General features: G+C 40.4%; 2 protein-coding genes across 3 annotated transcripts in view; one reads left to right on the forward strand and one right to left on the reverse strand.

Annotated features, from left to right (window-relative positions):
• The window catches only part of ITGA2 (integrin subunit alpha 2), a 266,068-nt gene that overhangs the window by 123,632 nt on the left and 125,934 nt on the right, over positions 1-16,502 (forward strand). For both annotated transcript variants that reach the window (XR_008400607.1, XM_053701265.1), the window contains exon 4: positions 14,994-15,085. Coding sequence is in view for 1 of the 2 variants with exons in the window: in XM_053701265.1 (XP_053557240.1) it covers positions 14,994-15,085 (92 nt within the window). In the remaining variant the exon portion in view is untranslated. The remainder of the gene's footprint in view (positions 1-14,993; positions 15,086-16,502) is intronic.
• On the reverse strand, positions 5,405-7,578 carry LOC128648540 (transmembrane 6 superfamily member 2-like). Its single transcript, XM_053701266.1, has one exon. The coding sequence runs from the start codon at positions 7,532-7,534 to the stop codon at positions 6,407-6,409; it is 1,128 nt and encodes a 375-aa protein (XP_053557241.1). The 5' UTR covers positions 7,535-7,578; the 3' UTR covers positions 5,405-6,406.

Here is a 16,502-nt window from a genome sequence, read left to right on the forward strand (position 1 = left end):
AATGGGGATTATGCAGATTTATCTCCTCAGATAAATCTGGACCAAGAGACCAGAGACTCTCTTCTTTGGTGGTTGTCACCGGATCATCTGTCCAAGGGAATGTGTTTCCGCAGGCCAGCATGGGTCATAGTGATGACAGACGCCAGCCTATTGGGCTGGGGTGCAGTCTGGAATTCCCTGAAAGCACAGGGATTGTGGATTCAGGAAGAGGCTCTCCTCCTGATAAATATTCTAGAACTGAGAGCGATATTCAACGCACTTCAGGCGTGGCCTCAGCTGGCGTCGGCCAGATTCATAAGATTCCAGTCGGAAAATATCACGACTGTAGCATATATCAATCATCAGGGGGGAACAAAGAGTTCTCTAGCGATGATAGAGGTTACCAAAATAATTCAATGGGCAGAGACTCACTCTTGCCATCTATCAGCAATCTATATCCCAGGAGTGGAGAACTGGGAAGCGGACTTTTCATCCTGGGGAGTGGGAACTCCATCCGGAGGTGTTTGCACAATTGATTCTGCAATGGGGCACACCAGAATTGGATCTGATGGCGTCTCGTCAGAATGCCAATCTTCCTCGTTACGGGTCCAGGTCAAGGGATCCTCAGGCAGTAATGATAGATGCTCTAGCAGTACCCTGGTCGTTTAACCTGGCTTATGTGTTTCCACCTTTTCCTCTCCCTCCTCATTTGATTGCCAGAATCAAACAGAAGAGAGCTTCAGTGATTTTGATAGCACCTGCGTGGCCATGCAGGACTTGGTATGTAGACCTGGTGGTCATGTCATCTCTTCCACCATGGACTCTGCCACTGAGACAGGACCTTCTGATTCAAGGTCCGTTCCAGAATCCAAATCTAGTTTCTCTGCGACTGACTGCTTGGAGACTGAATGCTTGATCTTATCCAAGCGGGGGTTCTCGGAGCCGGTCATAGATACCTTGATTCAGGCTCAAAAGCCTGTCACCAGGAAAATTTATCATAAGATATGGTGTAAATATCTTTATTGGTGCGAATCCAAAGGCTACTCATGGAGTAAGATCAGGATTCCTAGGATTTTGTCCTTTCTTCAAGAAGGATTGGAGAAGGGGCTATCACCTAGTTCCTTAAAGGGACAGATATCTGCTTTATCAATTCTACTGCACAAACGTCTGGCAGATGTTCCTGATGTTCAGTCGTTCTATTAGGGTTTAGTTAGAATCAAGCCTGTGTTTAAACTTGTTGCTCCGCCATGGAGTTTGAATTTAGTTCTTAAGGTTCTTCAAGGGGTTCCGTTTGAACCTATGCATTCCATAGATATTAAGCTTGTATCTTGGAAAGTTCTTTTTTTAGTTGCTATCTCTTCGGCTCAAAGAGTTTCTGAACTATCTGCATTGCAATGCGACTCGCCTTATCTTGTTTTCCATGCTGATAAGGTGGTTTTGCGTACCAAACCTGGATTCCTTCCTAAGGTTGTTACTAATAAGAATATTAATCAGGAAATTGTTGTTCCTTCTCTGTGTCCTAATCCTTCCTCTAAGAAGGAGCGTCTATTGCACAACTTGGACGTGGTTCGTGCTTTAAAGTTTTACTTGCAAGCGACCAAAGATTTCCGTCAAACATCTTCTTTGTTTGTTGTCTATTCTGGAAAACGTAGAGGTCAAAAAGCTACGGCTACCTCTCTTGCCTTTTGGCTGAAAAGCATCATCCGTTTGGCATACGAGACTGCTGGACAGCAGCCTCCTGAAAGAATTATAGCTCACTCTACTAGAGCGGTGGCTTCCACATGGTCTTTTAAAAATTATGCTTCTGTTAAACAGTTTTGTAAGGCTGCGACTTGGTCTTCGCTTCATACCTTTTCCAAATTTTACAAATTTGATACCTTTGCTTCTTTGGAGGCTATTTTTGGGAGAAAAGTTCTTCAAGCAGTGGTGCCTTCTGTTTAACCATCTGTCTTGTCCCTCCCATTCATCCGTGTCCTGTAGCTTTGGTATTGTATCCCACAAGTAAAGGATGAATCCGTGGACTCGTCTTACCTTTATAGAAGAAAAGTAAATTTATGCTTACCTGATAAATTGATTTCTTCTATGGTAAGACGAGTCCATGGCTCGCCCTGTCATTTTAAGACAGATTATATTTTTTTGATTTAAACTTCAGTCACCTCTGCAACTTGTAGTTTCTCCTTTTTCTTCCTGTACCTTTGGTCGAATGACTGGGTGGTGGAGCTAAGGGAGGAGCTATATAGACAGCTCTGTTGTGGTGCTCTTTGCCACTTCCTGTTAGCAGGAGGATAATATCCCACAAGTAAAGGATGAATCCGTGGACTCGTCTTACCATAGAAGAAATCAATTTATCAGGTAAGCATAAATTTACTTTTAGACATGTATATATACTGTATGTATCTCTATGTTAAAGCCCATTGGCTGAGATCTCATATCTTTGAGTATTTATAACTTTTGTGTGCAATTTTTTTTAAAATAATTTTTATTAGATGGTGTTATTATGAATGTAATTGTACTTTGTAATGTATTTTTGATTTGTTTTGTGACACTTTTTAGTTTTGCGAAATGGTTAACCAGAGCTCTGAGGATGCGGTAATCATTCTAGCATAAATTACAATCACATTTACTTTCAACTCACAATACCAGCGGTAAACCCAATGAGGACAGACACCTGCGATTAACCCCTTATCGCTCATGTGCAACCTTTAGCGCTCCACTCATAATCTGGCCCTTTTTATCCTGGTTTTACAAAGTGAAACCAGCAACAATTTGTACCCAATCAGAATTGCCCTGACACTTTGCCAGTTTCTCCAAATTGCTTAGCCATATCCATGGTCGACCCCTGGTCATTCAACCCACACACAAGGATTACACTGACTCAGCTCTGGCCTCAACTCACCACTCAGACCACCCTGCTCAAAAACTCACTCAGCTTTTTTTGGGGAAGCATGCAGATGTGTCACGTTGCTTGATTCAGCTGCATTAAGCAATTGGATCTAGTTAAAGGGGCAGTAAACCTAAAAAAATAATGTTCTATAATTCTGCACATAGTGCAGAATTATATAACATTATCTTAGCGCTAACTTTATACATCAAAATATTGCTGCAATATTTTATTATAATTTACAATTTTAAAGACCGCCGCTCCTTGCTCTACTGAGCGGGTCTGTTTTTTTTCCTAAGATAATCTGGCCACGCTGTCTACTCACAGCCGGCCCAATTGTGCCATTAAACTCAATGTAGCTCGCTTCCACTACCAGACAAGAGCGGGAGCCAGCTTCATTTAATTTAATGGTGCGATCGGGCCGGCTGTGAGTAGACAGCGTGCCCAGATGTGCGTTTATAAAAAAAAACAGACCCGTTCAGTAGAGCAAGTAAAACTGTACTTTATAATAAAATATGGCTGCAATATTTGGTTGTTTAAAGTGTGCACTAAGATAATGTTATATTATTCTGTACTATGTGCAGAATTATATAAAATAATTTTTTAGGTTTACTGCCCCTTTAAGCCATGCAATATTGACGTAAAGAGAGAGAACATCCTTTAAAATATTAAATCCTCTGCTTTTCACACATAGAACAGAAAACATGGTCACCAACATTGGTAATTTGTAATCTCAGTCATAATTAGTCATGATGAATAATATACAGTATAAACCAAAAGTAAACATTACTTACTACTATGTTCATTAACATATGTATAGCAGTCTATATTTAAGTGCTGGCTTCGGATCTTGGAAAACATTACATCATATAGTTTAGAGCATTATTTCTCAACATCTATGTTTCACACAGACAATGGATCCCAATCTAACCCATTAAGTTGCCTGTAAAAAAAACATAATTTATGCTTACCTGATAAATTCCTTTCTTCTGTAGTGTGATCAGTCCACGGGTCATCATTACTTCTGGGATATTACTCCTCCCCAACAGGAAGTGCAAGAGGATTCACCCAGCAGAGCTGCATATAGCTCCTCCCCTCTACGTCACTCCCAGTCATTCGACCAAGGACCAACGAGAAAGGAGAAGCCAAGGGTGTAGTGGTGACTGGAGTATAACTTAAAAAATATTTACCTGCCTTAAAAACAGGGCGGGCCGTGGACTGATCACACTACAGAAGAAAGGAATTTATCAGGTAAGCATAAATTATGTTTTCTTCTGTTAAGTGTGATCAGTCCACGGGTCATCATTACTTCTGGGATACCAATACCAAAGCAAAAGTACACGGATGACGGGAGGGATAGGCAGGCTCTTTATACAGAAGGAACCACTGCCTGAAGAACCTTTCTCCCAAAAATAGCCTCCGAGGAAGCAAAAGTGTCAAATTTGTAAAATTTGGAAAAAGTATGAAGCGAAGACCAAGTTGCAGCCTTGCAAATCTGCTCAACAGAGGCCTCATTCTTGAAGGCCCAAGTGGAAGCCACAGCTCTAGTAGAATGAGCTGTAATTCTTTCAGGAGGCTGCTGTCCAGCAGTCTCATAAGCTAAACGAATTATGCTACGAAGCCAAAACGAAAGAGAGGTAGCAGAAGCCTTTTGACCTCTCCTCTGACCAGAGTAAACGACAAACAGAGAAGACGTTTGTCGAAATTCCTTAGTTGCCTGTAAGTAAAATTTTAGAGCACGGACTACATCCAGGTTGTGCAGTAGACGTTCCTTCTTCGAAGAAGGATTTGGGCACAAAGAAGGAACAACAATCTCTTGATTGATATTCCTGTTAGTGACTACCTTAGGTAAGAACCCAGGTTTAGTACGCAGAACTACCTTATCCGAATGAAAAATCAAATAAGGAGAATCACAATGTAAGGCTGATAATTCAGAAACTCTTCGAGCCGAGGAAATAGCCATTAAAAATAGAACTTTCCAAGATAACAACTTTATATCAATGGAATGAAGGGGTTCAAACGGAACGCCCTGTAAAACATTAAGAACAAGGTTTAAACTCCATGGTGGAGCAACGGTTTTAAACACAGGCTTAATCCTGGCCAAAGCCTGACAAAAAGCCTGAACGTCAGGAACTTCTGACAGATGTTTGTGTAACAGAATGGACAGAGCTGAGATCTGTCCCTTTAATGAACTAGCAGATAAACCCTTTTCTAAACCTTCTTGTAGAAAAGACAATATCCTAGGAATCCTAACCTTACTCCAAGAGTAACCTTTGGATTCACACCAATATAGGTATTTACGCCATATCTTATGGTAAATCCTTCTGGTAACAGGCTTCCTAGCCTGTATTAAGGTATCAATAACTGACTCAGAAGACCCACGTCTTGATAAAATCAAGCGTTCAATTTCCAAGCAGTCAGCTTCAGAGAAGTTAGATTTTTTTTTTTTTTTTTTTTTGTTGTAAACATAGCTCACATTTATTTTAGGATGTACAGGCAGTTGCAGTTTTCAAAAAAAGATTTTTGCTCCAGAAGAAAACATGGTCAGTTTAACTATTTTATTTAAAGAAGGACTAACTTCCAGTTCAGGGAATATTATGTTTTACTATGACTCAAATGTCTCATTTTTTAATAGAACTATACAGTAGCCTTGAATTGAGCTGTGTGGATAAATCTCAGCAAGATATAAATATAAAAGCCTACATTATATTTCACTTTAATGAAGAATTTTGTAGAAAATATTGTAGATAAGTGTTTGTACACTTTTTTTAACTGGAACATTATATACCCCATTATATTTTAGCTACTGTAGCTTCTTTGGACAAGTTTATACAAAATGACAACATATGGCTATCAAATTGTATAAAAAAAATTGTGACTGCTAAAAATGACATTACGATAAATATATAACCAAACTATAGATAGAAGAATACAAGTGAGCTATATGCAGTGTCTCCACAGTGAAGACACAGTTACCATGTTATTTTATGAAACCAATTCACACGCATAAAAAGATCTGTGCTTGCAATGTAAAGCGCCTAAAATAATAATTGGTGCATTTGTTTTCTCACTGGAAAGTAAGCTTTCATCCAAGTGAACAGAACGGTGTCATCTTTATGATTGGCAGCTGCCAGTAGGAGCTTCTTTTGGTCCAAAAAAACAAGAAGGAAATCAGATTGAAACAGAATGAAGCTCTCATTGAAGAGATTTATATCAATGAAGTTAATATATACTACATTAATGTAAACAAAAAAACTAAAACTGAAAAATAATGAACTGGAAACAGAGGTCTATCTGAAAACCAGGAATTCCACAACAAAACAGCCAATACTCGTGTTTAACAAGAAGGTTCTGCCAAGCGCAACAGCATCCAAGTAGTGCCCTTTAAAGGACCAGCATAATCTAATTAGGCTCCAACAGGAATCCTGGAGTACAAAAAAACATATGCTGGACAAGTCTATCACAATGCTCCAAAAAATTAGGAAATTCTATAAACTGCAGTCAGTTTAGGAGAGCAGTCCCCAAAGTCCTCTGCTCACTCTCTAGCTAATCCTGTTTTTTGCCATCCTCTGCAGACTGGGTAGTAACCTGTAAGAAATATGCTGGGCTCCGTAGACAGCGATAGGCCAAGAGTTGAGGTCCCAGGGTATACAGGCTGTTAGAGATAACAAAAGCCCACCAGGCATCATTGGGGACACGATAAGTATAGGGGGTTCGGTAATAAAGTGAAGATCCCATGTGAGCAAACTGAGCCTGCGCAACAGCCCCTGCACAGACCAATGTCCAGTCCAACATCCACGTGCATCCGGGAGTCAACAAACCATAGATTGCCAGACAGAGAAAAGGAAGCAGGTAGAACAAACACACCAGCATCTGAACCTTTGGGTAAGCCACTGGATCTCTCAGGTATGGCTCATACTGGTAAATGTAAGTGAAGCACGAATCAGAAGGGCAATCCAGGACCACCAAGCCCCTGAAGACAGTGAACATGATGGCTCCCAAAAGGTAGATGATAAGTGCAATGTCTAAGGGACGTTGAAAGATTCCTTCTCTGTGCACCGCCTCCACCTTATCAGCAGGGAATTTGGGGAAAGAATAACACCCACGAAATATTCTCACCCCAGCCCAGATGGGGAGCAGTAAGTATGGGACATTGAGCAGAAATGCTGGACGGATTTCTGATCCATATTTCCCGATCACATTTCCAGGGAGAAAGATGAGCATACTCATGAGGAGAGAGCCCAGCCAGAACAGACCTACTGGCTTGTAGTTCTTCCCTTGAGCGATTGCTACCAACATAGCCAGGTAAAGAATATAATGCACAGTTCCATCCCAAAGACAGATGAGGAGCCCATGGGCAGTGCGGAGATATGGCTCCCCCTCTTTCATATAAAACTCCATAAAACCACGGATATAGCCTTCCTCCTCCAGCCATATTATCAAATCAATGATGCTTGTGAATGAGAAAACGGCAAACACATAGAACAGTGGATCCTGAGGAGGATTTCCTTGGACAAGGTAAAATGAAACGAACCACAGAGCAAGCAGCACTAAGACACCCATTCCGGCTATAAAGGTGGGGTCAGACGCTGCAGACAGGGAGTTTACTAGGTAGGAGACCGGAATAGCGATGAGAGAGAGGAGCATGGCCCCCGCCGGCTCAGGGAGCTGCATGGCTGGGCCTCTTGTTGTGCGGGAATGGAGTGTATAATACAGCGGGGAGTGCCTCTCTAGCACAGGCAGGACAGGTAATACGTGTTCACATTCACAGCAGAACTCAAAGGCTGTCAACGGAGAGAGCTCCAGCACTGGCAATATGTCCAGACAAAGGTCATTGGCTTCCTTACTCTGCTGGCTGATATTACCGAGAAGTTAGATTTTGATGTTTGAAAGGACCCTGTATCAGAAGGTCCTGTTTCAGAGGTAGAGACCAAGGTGGACAGGATGACATGTCCACCAGGTCTGCATACCAAGTCCTGCGTGGCCATGCAGGTGCTATTAGAATCACTGATGCTCTCTCCTGTTTGATTCTGGCAATCAATCGAGGAAGCATCGGGAAGGGTGGAAACACGTAAGCCATCCTGAAGTCCCAAGGTGCTGTCAGGGCATCTATCAGGACTGCTCCTGGATCCCTGGATCTGGACCCGTAACGAGGAAGCTTGGCGTTCTGTCGAGACGCCATGAGATCTATCTCTGGTTTGCCCCAACGTCGAAGTATTTGGGAAAAGACCTCCGGATGAAGTTCCCACTCCCCCGGATGAAAAGTCTGACGACTTAAGAAATCCGCCTCCCAGTTCTCCACTCCCGGGATGTGGATTGCTGACAGGTGGCAAGAGTGAGACTCTGCCCAGCGAATTATCTTTGATACTTCCATCATTGCTAGGGAGCTTCTTGTCCCTCCCTGATGGTTGATGTAAGCTACAGTCGTGATGTTGTCCGACTGAAACCTGATGAACCCCCGAGTTGTCAACTGGGGCCAAGCCAGGAGTGCATTGAGAACTGCTCTCAATTCCAGAATGTTTATTGGCAGGAGACTCTCCTCCTGACTCCATTGTCCCTGAGCCTTCAGAGAATTCCAGACGGCACCCCAACCTAGAAGGCTGGCGTCTGTTGTTACAATTGTCCAGTCTGGTCTGCTGAAAGGCATCCCCCTGGACAGATGTGGCCGAGAAAGCCACCATAGAAGAGAATTTCTGGTCTCTTGATCCAGATTCAGAGAAGGGGACAAGTCTGAGTAATCCCCATTCCACTGACTTAGCATGCACAGTTGCAGTGGTCTGAGGTGTAAGCGTGCAAAGGGTACTATGTCCATTGCCGCTACCATTAAGCCGATTACCTCCATGCATTGAGCCACTGACGGGTGTTGAATGGAATGAAGGGTGCGGCAAGCACTTTGAAGTCTTGTTAGCCTGTCCTCTGTCAGGTAAATCTTCATTTCTACAGAATCTATAAGAGTCCCCAGGAAGGGAACTCTTGTGAGTGGAACGAGTGAACTTTTCTTTTCGTTCACCTTCCATCCATGTGACCTTAGAAATGCCAGTACTAACTCTGTATGAAACTTGGCAGTTTGAAAGCTTGAAGCTTGAATCAGAATGTCGTCTAGGTATGGAGCTACCGAGATTCCCCGCGGTCTTAGTACCGCCAGAAGAGCACCCAGAACCTTTGTGAAGATTCTTGGAGCTGTAGCCAATCCGAATGGAAGAGCCACAAACTGGTAATGCCTGTCTAGGAAGGCAAACCTTAGGTACCGGTAATGATCTTTGTGAATCGGTATGTGAAGGTAAGCATCTTTTAAATCTACTGTGGTCATGTACTGACCCTCTTGGATCATAGGTAAAATTGTCCGAATAGTCTCCATCTTGAACGATGGAACTCTTAGGAATTTGTTTAGGATCTTTAAGTCCAGGATTGGTCTGAAAGTTCCCTCTTTTTTGGGAACCACAAACAGATTTGAGTAAAACCCTTGTCCCTGTTCCGACCGTGGAACTGGATGGATTACTCCCATTAACAAGAGCTCTTGTACGCAGCGTAGAAACGCCTCTTTCTTTGTCTGGATTGTTGACAACCTTGACAGATGAAATCTCTCTCTTGGAGGAGAGTGTTTGAAGTCCAGAAGGTATCCCTGAGATATTATCTCTAGCGCCCAGGGATCCTGGACATCTCTTGCCCAAGCCTGGGCGAAGAGAGAAAGTCTGCCCCCCACTAGATCCGATCCCGGATCGGGGGCCCTCAATTCATGCTGTTTTAGGGGCAGCAGCAGGTTTCCTGGCCTGCTTGCCCTTGTTCCAAGACTGGTTAGGTCTCCAGTTTTGTCTGTAGCGAGCAACAGATCCTTCTTGCTTTGGGGCAGAGGAAGTTGATGCTGCTCCTGTTTTGAAATTCCGAAAGGAACGAAAATTAGACTGTTTGGCCTCAGGTTTGGCCCTGTCTTGAGGCAGGGCGTGGCCTTTACCTCCTGTAATGTCAGCGATAATTTCTTTCAAACCAGGCCCAAATAAGGACTGCCCTTTAAAAGCTATATTAAGTAATTTAGACTTAGAAGTAACATCAGCTGACCAGGATTTTAGCCACAGCGCCCTGCGTGCCTGAATGGCGAATCCTGAATTCTTAGCCGAAAGTTTAGTTAAATGTACTACGGCCTCCGAAATGAATGAATTAGCTAGTTTAAGGACTCTAAGCCTGTCCGTAATGTCGTCCAGAGTAGCTGAACTAATGTTCTCTTCCAGAGACTCAATCCAGAATGCCGCTGCAGCCGTGACCGGCGCAATGCATGCAAGGGGTTGCAATATAAAACCTTGTTGAACAAACATTTTCTTAAGGTAACCCTCTAATTTTTTATCCATTGGATCTGAAAAAGCACAGCTATCCTCCACCGGGATAGTGGTACGCTTAGCTAAAGTAGAAACTGCTCCCTCCACCTTAGGGACCGTTTGCCATAAGTCCCATGTGGTGGCGTCTATTGGAAACATTTTTCTAAATATCGGAGGGGGTGAGAACGGCACACCGGGTCTATCCCACTCCTTAGTAACAATTTCAGTAAGTCTCTTAGGTATAGGAAAAACATCAGTACTCGCCGGTACCGCAAAATATTTATCCAACCTACACATTTTCTCTGGTATTGCAACTGTGTTACAATCATTCAGAGCCGCTAACACCTCCCCTAGTAATACACGGAGGTTTTCCAGTTTAAATTTAAAATTTTAAATATCTGAATCCAGTCTGTTTGGATCAGAACCGTCACCCACAGAATGAAGTTCTCCGTCCCCATGTTCTGCCACCTGTGACGCAGTGTCTGACATGGCCCTAATATTATCAGCGCACTCTGTTCTCACCCCAGAGTGATCACGCTTGCCTCTTAGTTCTGGTAATTTAGCCAAAACTTCAGTCATAACAGTGGCCATATCTTGTAAAGTTATCTGTAATGGCCGCCCAGCTGTACTGGGCGCTACCATATCGCGCACCTCCCGAGCGGGAGATGCAGGTACTGACACGTGAGGCGAGTTAGTCGGCATAACTCTCCCCTCGTTGTTTGGTGAAATTTGTTCAATTTGTACAGATTGACTTTTATTTAAAGTAGCATCAATACAGTTAGTACATAAATTTCTATTGGGCTCCACTTTGGCATTGCAACAAATGACACAGGTATCTTCCTCTGAATCAGACATGTTTAACACACTAGCAATAAACTTGCAACTTGGAATACAATTCTATTAGAATATTATTAAAAACGTACTGTGCCCTTAAGAAGCACAGAAGATTTATGACAGTTGAAAATTAATGAACTGAAACAGTTATTCAATTCTTGTAAACAACACAACTTTAGCAAAGGTGTGATCCCATTAGCAAAAGACAACTAATTCTGAAAGCAGAAAAAAATTACAGAATAAACGTTTTTTTATCTCAGTCAACTATAATCTCACAGCTCTGCTGAGAGAAATTACCTCCCTCAAAACAAGTTTTGAAGATCCCTGAGTTCTGTAGAGATGAACCGGATCATGCAGGAAATACAATGAGCTGCTGACTGAAATTTCTGATGCGTAGTAAAAGCGCCAAAAAACGGCCCCTCCCCCTCACACACAGCAGTGAGAGAGAACAGAAACTGTCAGAAAAAAGATCAAGCAACTGCCAAGTGGAAAAATAGTGCCCAAACATTTATTCACTCAGTACCTCAGCAAATGAAAACGATTTTACATTCCAGCAAAAACGTTAAACATAATTTCTTAGTTATTAAAAAGTTTTATGTACTTTTTACAGTGTAATTCCAGTGAAGTACCATTCCCCAGAATACTGAAGTGTAAAGTATACATACATGACATTATATCGGTATGGCAGGATTTTCTCATCAATTCCATTGTCAGAAAATAAAAGCTGCTACATACCTCTATGCAGATTCATCTGCCCGCTGTCCCCTGATCTGAAGTGTACCTCTCCTCAGATGGCCGAGAAACAGCAATATGATCTTAACTACTCCGGCTAAAATCATAGTAAAACTCTGGTAGATTCTTCTTCAAACTCTGCCAGAGAGGTAATAACACACTCCGGTGCTATTTTAAAATAACAAACTTTTGATTGAAGATATAAAACTAAGTATAATCACCATAGTCCTCTCACACATCCTATCTAGTCGTTGGGTGCAAGAGAATGACTGGGAGTGACGTAGAGGGGAGGAGCTATATGCAGCTCTGCTGGGTGAATCCTCTTGCACTTCCTGTTGGGGAGGAGTAATATCCCAGAAGTAATGATGACCCGTGGACTGATCACACTTAACAGAAGAAATAAATCAGGTGATTTTTGCCTTCCTTTTTCATAACAAACAACAGACACTACTCTATACTTATCTAACTCGACCTGTATCCTGCCTTTGACACCGTTGACCATCCCCTTCTCCAATGGACTCTCAGCTCCCTTGGGCTTTGTGACACTGCCCTCTCCTGAATACACTCTTATCTCTCTAATAGGTCCTTTTCTGTCTCATTTGCTGGGGACTCCTCCTCTTCACTGCCTCTGTCTGTTGGGAGTACATCAAGGCTCTGTTCTGGGTCCTCTACTCTTCTCTATTTACACCTCACTGTGTAAATTATGGTTCCAACTATAACTTCTATGCTGATGATACTCAGATCTACCTATCCATCCCTGCACTCTCTCCCATTGTACTTTCTCACATCAGCGACTGCTTATCTGACATTTCTTCCTGGATGGCCTCTCACCACCTAAAAATCAACATGTCCAAGACTGAGCTCCTTCTAATCCCCCCCTCTATTTCTACTCCAGTTTCTAACTTCTCTATCACTGTTGACGACACCACTATCTCACTATCACCCCAAATTCGCTGCCTAGGAGTTACACTTGATTTCAATCTGTCCTTCATACCCCACATCCAATTGCTCTCTTAATCCTGTTGCAACCGCCTACGCTATATCTCCAAAATTCACTTGTTTCTGAGTGCGGAAGCTACTAAACAGCTAATCCACTCTCTAATAATTTCCCGACTTGACTACTGTAATAACCTACTAACTGGCCTTCCTCTCTCCCATCTCTCCCCCTTCAATCCTTCCTAGATGCCTCTACTAGACTAATCCACCTCTCTGCTGCACCTCTCTGCGAGTACCTATACTGGCTCCCCATTCACAGCAGAATTCAATTAAAAATTCTCACCCTGACCTACAAAGCCTTTACAAATGCAGCCCCCCCACACCTGTCTTCACTCATCAACAAATATACTCCCGCCAGCACCCTATTTTCCAACAATGACCTGCTCCTTGCATCTTCTACCATTACCTCCTCCCATGCTAGGCTACAGGACTTCTCTTGTGCAGCACCAAAACTCTGGAACGCACTTCCTTGAGCTGTCAGACTTTCCCTAACCGCTCCTCCTTTAAATGCTCCCTAAAGACCTTTTTGTTCAGGGAGGCCTATCATCAAATCAGTAACAAATTTATTCTACCTAATAGTTGCCCTCTTCTAACTCCACACTAACATCATTATCACATTTGCAGTCCCCACCTTCTGTTTTTCAACCTCCTACCAATCTAGATTGTAAGTTCCCATGGGAACAGAGCCCTCAATTCCCCCTTTATTTGTTTGTTTAATTTTGTCAGGTGTCTTATATTGTACTGTATTGCATCACTGTTCTACTTTTATCTTTGTATCCATAAATAATAATAATAAGGTATTCATATGCATTATAAGTGCATCTGTTTGAATTAAATTAGCGGCCTAAATTAGGTATATGATATTACCAGAAAATTTGTTTTTTAAAATATTCGGCTTGGTTAACACATAAGCATATGCAGGAAACAGGGTTTTCTCAGTTATGTTGTGGGATTTGCTGGGAATTTTGCATTCCTTAAAGAACCAGTAAATACAATAGATTTGTAACACATGCATAATAAAAAGACAATGCAATAGCACTTTGTCTTAACTTCTAATGAGTATTATTTCCACTCCCCCTTTATCATGTGAGAGCCATCAACCAATCACAAATGCAAATACGTATATTTTGTGAATTCTTGCACATGCTTAATAGGAGCTGGTGACTCAAAATGTGTAAATATAAAAAGACTGCAGATTTTGTTAATGAAAGTAAACTGGAAAGTTGTTTAAAATTGCATGCTCTCTCTGAATCATGAAAGTTTAATTTTGACATGAGTGTCCCTTTAACCAAAGCAAAATATACATTTCCAATGTGAAAGTAAAACATGATGGTAAATGGATTCATTATGTAAAATGGCTGTCTAGGGTATATGAATGCAGGTTTTACTACTTAGCCAATAAAATAATTTCATTACAATGTCATATGATTAAGATATTTATATTTTCCAAAAATGTCATTTTAATCATAAACAGATTACAATGGTCATACTGAAGTTACGTTAAAATGTCATCATTTAGAAGTGTGATTTTTAGCTCTTTTTATTAAAAAAACAAACAATCCTTATTATGTACATATAAAATAGGCACACCGGAAGATATTAACAATGAAAAGAAGCTGTACAAATACCCAAGATAGACTTTCGACAATCCACAAATCATGTGAAAATGTACTCAAACAGAATTCAGACTAGAAAACTAGTGTCAAATTGTACCCATGCAAGTTTGGATGTAATCCACCAACGGTTTCTTAGAAAATGTAAATCTAAATCCAGTTTTCTAATAGAAGTGCAAAAAGAAAATGCTTTGTATCAGAGAATGTTATTATGGTATTATTGCTTGTATATAGCTATGTATTTATCCCACCAAAGGGGTTAAACACTGTTAAAATCCACTCCAGAAAAGAGTACTATTATATGTATATATATGTGCAGCCAATAAATTGAAAATACTCTTAAATTGGCATGTCTATCAGAACCATGAAAGTTCATTTTGGACCTTTTTTATTTATTAGTTTATTGTTTATTATTAAACATGACTGGGTCAAACAATTCTAATTTTATTTTCATTCAAATCTCTCTTTAATGGTATATGAATCAAACTTCCTTGGTAGTGCTAAAGTAGTACACACAAAGCTCCCTCACATTCTTTCATACATTTATCTCGCCAATAGTTATATCTATTTAAAAAAACTACATATTTTTTACATGATGGAGCTAGGAATGCTTGTAATAATTTTTTTTTTTTTTTTTTTTGTGTGTAGCTGCAACAATCATTCAAAATGTAACAGAGAATAAAGAAGAAATGAACCTTGGATTGACCTTGCTTCGAAATTTAAATACTGGAGGATTTTTGGTAAAATTATATAAATTACACATAGCAACTAAAATTGGGTTGTAATAAATACATTTTTAATTTATTTTATGATCATATGACTATGTTGAAACCCCAATTCTTTTGTAGAAACACAAAGTCATGTGATTTGTTAAAGGGAATTTGGCCTATTAAACTAATTTGGATATATTTTAAAACTAAAATGTGTACTTTCACTACAGTATATATAGGGAGCTCTAGCTTTGCAATAATATACTTTTTAACTGAGCTGTTCCACTAGCTCCCCCAGAACGTAATCACATTTTAGACTGTTATCAATTCAGTAGCAAGAATGAACTTACTATGTAGCTTACACATATTATTATCTATCTATCTATCTATCTATCTATCTATCTATCTATCATCTGTCTGTCGATCTGTGTATCTTACACCTATTACAAAAACAAAATGCAATTCCAGTTAGATTTCCTATCTATCTGCCTGCCTGCCTATCTATCTGCCTGCATATCTATCTATCTATCTATCTATTTATCTATCTAATCTATCTATCCTATCTATCTTATCTAATCTATCTATCTAATCTAATCTATCTATCTAATCTAATCTATTTTATCTATCTTATCTATCTTATCTATCTAATCTATCTTATCTATCTAATCTATCTATCTATCTAATCTATTTTATCTATCTTATCTATCTAATATATCTATCTATTTTACACCTATTACAAAAAGAAAATACAATATCAGTTATATTTTCTATTTGTCTGTCTGTCTATATATCTATCTGTCTGTCTATCTGTGTATCTTACACCTATTACAAAAAGAAAATACTATACCAGTTAGATTTCCTATCTGTCTGTCTGTCTATCTGTGTAGCTTACACCTATTACAAAAAGAAAATACAATACCAGTTAGATTTCCTATATGTCTGTCTGTCTATCTTTACCTGTGTGTTTAACCCATTTGTGTGTTTGTATGTAATTTTCCCACTACAATGATCTTTAAATGTGCCCAGCACCCAACCACAGTTTCACTGTTAGACTGTAGAAGGTGGATATCTTTAAGTATACAATTCTAAGATCTCGTTACCAACACTTCCTTCCTGAGTGCAAAAATATCACTATAAACCAACTAAAAGGCAATACGGTGGCAAGTGTTAGGGTTAGTGCCAGGGTTGAGACTGCAACTGTGGCATCAATATTATCAGCCGTTACTGCACAGGAGACATTTAATTTATCCTTATTATGTCAATGGCATTTAGAACTGTTTTCCCATTCTCTTTCTATATCTTTCTGCTTTTTTAGCCCACAAACGGGACTGGTTTACTTTGAGATACTGAGATTTTGTAAGCTCCTGCCAAATATGACAAGGCGCAAAAGTATTTAAATAATATAATCTTACATTATCTAAATATTCATACAATGGAAACCACTTTG

This window comes from Bombina bombina, chromosome 2 (genome assembly GCF_027579735.1).
Source record: "Bombina bombina isolate aBomBom1 chromosome 2, aBomBom1.pri, whole genome shotgun sequence".
In the NCBI taxonomy this organism is placed as follows: Eukaryota; Metazoa; Chordata; class Amphibia; order Anura; family Bombinatoridae; genus Bombina; species Bombina bombina.

Bases quoted from the DNA above. Each gene is read 5' to 3' on its own strand.
- LOC128648540 (XM_053701266.1), bottom strand. From the start codon at position 7,534: ATGCAGCTCCCTGAGCCGGCGGGGGCCATGCTCCTCTCTCTCATCGCT.